This window comes from Blennius ocellaris (genome assembly GCF_963422515.1).
Source record: "Blennius ocellaris genome assembly, contig: SCAFFOLD_148, whole genome shotgun sequence".
Lineage (NCBI taxonomy): Eukaryota > Metazoa > Chordata > Actinopteri > Blenniiformes > Blenniidae > Blennius > Blennius ocellaris.
In genome coordinates this window covers 8,369-15,000 of record NW_027662107.1, presented here as the reverse complement: position 1 = coordinate 15,000, position 6,632 = coordinate 8,369, and the positions used below count along the sequence as shown (strand labels likewise).

The window sequence follows — 6,632 nt, the reverse complement described above, 5'->3', positions numbered from 1 at the left end:
GTTTTTTCAGGACGTTGGATCTGGGCTTTGAGAAGGAAGTCACTTTGATCTTGAACACTTTGAACTCCGGAGGTTCAACTCGTCAGAACGTGTTGCTGTCGGCGACGCTGAGTCATGGTAAAGATCTGTCCTCCGGGGGACGCCGTCTGTCCTCTTGGGGGCGCTCTCTGTCCCCCTCATACTCCTCACCGTCCTCTGTCCCCCTGATGGTCCTCACTGTCCTCTGTCCCCCTGATGGTCCTCACTGTCCACTGTCCCCCTGATGGTCCTCACTGTCCTCTGTCCCCCTGATGGTCCTCACTGTCCTCTGTCCCCCTGATGGTCCTCACTGTCCCCCTGATGGTCCTCACTGTCCTCTGTCCCCCTGATGCTCCTCACTGTCCCCCTGATGCTCCTCACTGTCCACTGTCCCCCTGATGGTCCTCACTGTCCACTGTCCCCCTGATGGTCCTCACTGTCCCCCTGATGGTCCTCACTGTCCTCTGTCCCCCTGATGGTCCTCACTGTCCCCCTGATGCTCCTCACTGTCCACTGTCCCCCTGATGGTCCTCACTGTCCTCTGTCCCCCTGATGGTCCTCACTGTCCTCTGTCCCCCTGATGGTCCTCACTGTCCCCCTGATGGTCCTCACTGTCCCCCTGATGGTCCTCACTGTCCTCTGTCCCCCTGATGCTCCTCACTGTCCCCCTGATGGTCCTCACTGTCCTCTGTCCCCCTGATGCTCCTCACTGTCCCCCTGATGCTCCTCACTGTCCACTGTCCCCCTGATGGTCCTCACTGTCCACTGTCCCCCTGATGGTCCTCACTGTCCCCCTGATGGTCCTCACTGTCCTCTGTCCCCCTGATGGTCCTCACTGTCCCCCTGATGGTCCTCACTGTCCCCCTGATGGTCCTCACTGTCCTCTGTCCCCCTGATGCTCCTCACTGTCCACTGTCCCCCTGATGGTCCTCACTGTCCTCTGTCCCCCTGATGGTCCTCACTGTCCTCTGTCCCCCTGATGGTCCTCACTGTCCCCCTGATGGTCCTCACTGTCCCCCTGATGGTCCTCACTGTCCTCTGTCCCCCTGATGGTCCTCACTGTCCTCTGTCCCCCTGATGGTCCTCACTGTCCCCCTGATGGTCCTCACTGTCCTCTCTGACCAGGTGTGACCCGTTTATCCGACGTCTGTTTGAACGACCCGGTCAGCGTCCAGGTGTGTAGCCCCGCCTCCCTTGACATCTGCAGCCAATCAGAGAGCTTCGCGGTGCCGGAGGCTCTGCGGCAGATGGTGGTGGTCGTCCCCAGCAAGCTCCGCCTGGTGTGTCTGGCGGCGTTCCTCCTGGACAAGTGCAAGGTGAGAGCGCCGCGGCGCGGCTCCTCCTGGACAGGTGCAAGGCTGCGGCGCGGCGGCGGCGGCGGCGTTCCTCGTTGATGCTCAACCCGTCGGTTTGTCTTTCAGCTTTCGCGCGACAACAAGGTCATCGTGTTCGTCTCCAGCTGCGAGGCCGTGGAGTTCCTCCACACCCTCTTCACCGCCGTCCTCTCAGCCAATCACAAGCTGGACTTCCTGCGTCTCCACGGCAACATGAAGCAAGAGGTGGTGCTGCCCTCTGCTGGCAGGGTTTCTTTGCTGCCGCCGCACGGCGTCTGATGGATGTTTGTTTCCCACCAGGAGCGCTCGGAGGTCTTCCAGCAGTTCTCGGCATCTGCCAGTGGCGTGCTTCTGTGTACGGTCAGTAGGAGCCAATCAGAGGGCCACTAGAGGGCGCCGCCACCGGGGGGCGCCGCCACCGGGGGGCGCCGCCACCGGGGGGCGCCGCCACCGGGGGGCGCCGCCACCGGGGGGCGCCGCCACCAGGGGGGCGCCGCCACCAAGGGGGCGCCGCCACCAGGTTCCGTGTTTCCACAGAAAAAGTGTGCCGACTGTTCCCATGGCGACAGGGTCAGCGCTTTTTGAAAAAGTTCCACCTCAGAGCAACTCTTTGAAAAACTTCCCCCTCAAAGCAACTTTTTGAAAAAGTTCCACCTCAAAGCAACTTTTTGAAAAACTTCCCCCTCAAAGCAACTTTTTGAAAAACTTCCCCCTCAAAGCAACTTTTTGAAAAACTTCCCCCTCAAAGCAACTTTTTGAAAAACTTCCCCCTCAAAGCAACTTTTTGAAAAACTTCCCCCTCAAAGCAACTTTTTGAAAAACTTCCCCCTCAAAGCAACTTTTTGAAAAACTTCCCCCTCAAAGCAACTTTTTGAAAAACTTCCACCTCAAAGCAACTTTTTGAAAAACTTCCCCCTCAAAGCAACTTTTTGAAAAACTTCCCCCTCAAAGCAACTTTTTGAAAAACTTCCCCCTCAAAGCAACTTTTTGAAAAACTTCCACCTCAGAGCAACTTTTTGAAAAACTTCCACCTCAGAGCAACTTTTTGAAAAACTTCCCCCTCAAAGCAACTTTTTGAAAAACTTCCCCCTCAAAGCAACTTTTTGAAAAAGTTCCCCCTCAAAGCAACTTTTTGAAAAAGTTCCCCCTCAAAGCAACTTTTTGAAAAAGTTCCACCTCAAAGCAACTTTTTGAAAATGGCCCCTGAACACTGTTGTTGTGCAACTTGATCCTAAACACGAAATGTTTTGTTTTCACCTGGAACGTTGCCGTGGGAACGGCCTCTTGCGTGGCGTGGTAACGGAACGTGTTGGCCGTGTGTTTCAGGACGTCGCCGCCAGGGGGCTCCACCTGCCGCAGGTCACCTGGATCGTCCAGGTAAGTCTGGAGGCTGGAGCCAGTCGGCCAATCGGAGTGCGGGATTCACGCCGTCCTTCCTGTTCGCAGTACACCCCTCCCACGGCGGCGGCCGAGTACGTCCACCGCGCCGGCCGCACGGCGCGCATCGGCGCGGCGGGAAGCAGCCTCCTCTTCCTCACGCCGGCCGAGACGGCCTTCATCACCGAGCTGGCCAATCACAACATCAGGTCTGCTGCCAGCACAGTACTCCGTAGTACTGCAGTACACACCGTCACTATCACATGGTGCTGCACAGTACTCGGTAGTACCATTTAGTATTCTGTCAGTACCTTGTAGTATTCTCTCAGTACCATGTAGTATTCTGTCAGTACGTTGCAGTATTGTTAGTAACATGTAGTATTTGGTCAGTACCCTGTAGGATTATGTCAGTACCATGTAGTATTCTGTCAGTACCTTGTAGCATTATGTCAGTACCCTGTAGTATTCAGCCAGTACCTTGTAGTATTTGGTCCGTACCTTGTAGTATTTGGCCAGTACCTTGTAGTATTATGTCAGTACCATGTAGTATTCAGCCAGTACCTTGTAGTATTCGGTCAGTCCCATGTAGTATTGTGAGTACTGTTGAGGGCAGGTGCTTGATGAAAGTGGGCGGGGCTTGTTTCAGCCTTTCAGAGATGAAGTTACATGACATCTTGGCGACTCTGATGATGGACGACACCTACAAGGGGCGGGGCAAGTACCACAGCCAGGTGAGTACCAGTACTGGGAACCAGGGTACCAGGTACCTGGATTAACATACCAGGGTACCAGGTACCTGGATTAACATACCAGGGTACCAGTTACCTGGATTAACATACCAGGATATGTTACCTGGATTAACATACCAGGGTATCAGTTGCCTGGATTAACATACCAGGGTATCAGTTACCTGGATTAACATACCAGGGTATCTGTTACCTGGATTAACATACCAGGGTATCAGTTACCTGGATTAACATACCAGGGTATCTGTTACCTGGATTAACATACCAGGGTACCAGTTACCTGGATTAACATACCAGGGTACCAGTTACCTGGATTAACATACCAGGGTATCTGTTACCTGGATTAACATACCAGGGTATCAGTTACCTGGATTAACATACCAGGGTATCTGTTACCTGGATTAACATACCAGGGTATCAGTTACCTGGATTAACATACCAGGGTACCAGGTACCTGGATTAACATACCAGGGTACCAGTTACCTGGATTAACATACCAGGGTACCAGTTACCTGGATTAACATACCAGGGTACCAGTTACCTGGATTAACATACCAGGGTATGTCACCTGGTAGATCAGCCAACCACCAATCCCCATCATTTGAGAATGGGCAGGGCTTTTCCAAGCGATCTGATTGGTCAGGAGTTCAAAGGTTAACTATGTAAAAGCAGGAGATCAAAGGAGGTCTCAGTGATCCGGTCTCTGGTCCCCAGACCTGGTCCAGGTCTCTGCAGCAGGACGTCCGTGAGCGAGCGACGGTCCTCCAGACGGAGTTTGAGAACTTTGTCCACTCAGACGCCGCCACGCTGCAGGACGCCAAGAGAGGTAAGGCTGCTGTTCTGCCTCACTGTGCCTCACTGTGCCTCACTGTGACCTCACTGTGCCTCACTGTGCCTCACTGTGACCTCACTGTGCCTCACTGTGACCTCACTGTGACCTCACTGTGCCTCACTGTGACCTCACTGTGACCTCACTGTGACCTCACTGTGACCTCACTGTGCCTCACTGTGCCTCACTGTGACCTGACCGTGCCTCACTGTGACCTCACCGTGCCTCACTGTGACCTCACTGTGCCTCACTGTGCCTCACTGTGACCTGACCGTGCCTCACTGTGACCTCACCGTGCCTCACTGTGACCTCACTGTGCCTCACTGTGCCTCACTGTGACCTGACCGTGCCTCACTGTGACCTCACCGTGCCTCACTGTGCCTCACCGTGCCTCACTGTGACCTCACTGTGCCTCACCGTGCCTCACCGTGCCTCACTGTGCCTCACCGTGCCTCACTGTGCCTCACCGTGCCTCACCGTGCCTCACTGTGCCTCACTGTGACCTCACCGTGCCTCACTGTGCCTCACTGTGACCTCACTGTGACCTCACTGTGACCTCACTGTGACCTCACTGTGCCTCACTGTGCCTCACTGTGACCTGACCGTGCCTCACTGTGCCTCACTGTGACCTGACCGTGCCTCACTGTGCCTCACTGTGACCTGACCGTGCCTCACTGTGCCTCACTGTGACCTCACCGTGCCTCACCGTGCCTCACTGTGACCTCACCGTGCCTCACTGTGCCTCACTGTGACCTCACTGTGCCTCACTGTGCCTCACCGTGCCTCACTGTGACCTCACTGTGACCTCACCGTGCCTCACTGTGCCTCACCGTGCCTCACTGTGCCTCACTGTGACCTCACTGTGCCTCACTGTGACCTCACTGTGCCTCACTGTGCCTCCCCGCCCCCCCAGCCCTGCAGTCCTTCCTGAGGTCCTACACCACCTACCCGTCCCACCTGAAGCAGGTCTTCCACCTCCGCTCGCTGCACCTGGGCCACGCCGCCAAGAGCTTCGGCCTCAGAGACGCTCCGCAAGGCCTGAACCAGAACCAGGGCCGCAGGCCAGGCCACAACCCCAGCAAGAACCAGGACCGCAGGCCAGGCCAGAACCACAGCAAGAACCAGGACCGCAGGCCAGGCCAGAACCACAGCAAGAACCAGAAGAGCTCCAAGAACAGGTCAGTCACCAGATCCAGGAACTTCACACACACTCAGGACTAGAGGACCAGGTCAGGACCAGGTCAGGACTAGAGGACCAGGTCAGGACTAGAGGACCAGGTCAGGACCAGAGGACCAGGTCAGGTCAGGACCAAGTCCAGCTCAGGGTCAGGACCAGGTCAGGACCAGAGGACCAGGTCAGGACCAGGACCAGGACCAGGGCCAGGACCAGAGAACCAGGTCAGGACCAGGACCAGGACCAGAGGGCCAGGTCAGGTCAGGTCAGGTCCAGGACCAGGTCCAGGTCAGGACCAGGACCAGTGTGGAATAAATGAAAAACGAAATGTAAAATGTCTGAGTGGCGAGAAAATCTTTATAAAACCTACTATTATTATTATTATTATACTATATTGTGTACATCTAGTATACATGTGTATATATGTATTTGTATTGTGTACATCCTGTATATATGTATTTATATTGTGTACATCCTGTATACATGTGTATATATGTATTTATATTGTGTACATCCTGTATACATGTATATATATGTATTTGTATTGTATACATCCTGTATACATGTGTATATATGTATTTGTATTGTGTACATCTTGTATTGCTGAACATTGTTGTTGTTTGGTTCCTTCAATAGAAACTGCTCCGACAATTTTTAATGTTTTTTTAACTGATTCATCGAAAAAATAATCCACCGATTAATCAATTATTAAAATAATTGTTAGTTACAGCCGACGTGTGGACACACACACACACACACACACACACACACACACAGTGATTGTTCTCTCTCTCCAGGTTCCGTTCCTCCCAGCAGGAGGTCCAGTTGCTCCTGTCAGAGGTTTCCAGTGGTCTGGATGGAGGAACCGCCTCCAAGAGGAGGAGGAGGAGGAGGAAGACTGAGGAGGAGGAGGAGGAGGAAGACTGAGGAGGAGGAGGAAGACTGAGGAGGAGGAGGAGGAGGAAGACTGAGGAGGAGGAGGAGGAGGAGGAGGAGGAGGAGGACGACTCCTCCCCTCCAGGAGGACGACTCATCAAAGGGTTTGATCAAAGGGTTTGATCAAAGGGTTTGATCACCACCGGTTTGTCACACATTAAAAACTGCTTTGGTCTGTAGAAAGTGTCAGATTATTTTATTGTGGAACTCGAGGATCC

At 53.8% G+C, this 6,632-nt stretch overlaps 1 protein-coding gene across 1 annotated transcript in view; it reads left to right on the top strand.

Annotated features, from left to right (window-relative positions):
- ddx31 (DEAD (Asp-Glu-Ala-Asp) box polypeptide 31) overlaps positions 1–6,405 on the top strand; it is a gene marked incomplete at both ends in the record, with an annotated part of 13,770 nt that extends 7,365 nt beyond the window's left edge. The window contains 10 exons of the mRNA XM_080521728.1: positions 11–117; positions 1,144–1,334; positions 1,440–1,577; positions 1,653–1,712; positions 2,679–2,729; positions 2,799–2,938; positions 3,376–3,460; positions 4,190–4,301; positions 5,218–5,482; positions 6,276–6,405. Of these exons, the coding sequence (XP_080377854.1) occupies positions 11–117; positions 1,144–1,334; positions 1,440–1,577; positions 1,653–1,712; positions 2,679–2,729; positions 2,799–2,938; positions 3,376–3,460; positions 4,190–4,301; positions 5,218–5,482; positions 6,276–6,405 (1,279 nt within the window). The remainder of the gene's footprint in view (positions 1–10; positions 118–1,143; positions 1,335–1,439; positions 1,578–1,652; positions 1,713–2,678; positions 2,730–2,798; positions 2,939–3,375; positions 3,461–4,189; positions 4,302–5,217; positions 5,483–6,275) is intronic.
- Positions 6,406–6,632: the final 227 nt, after the last annotated feature.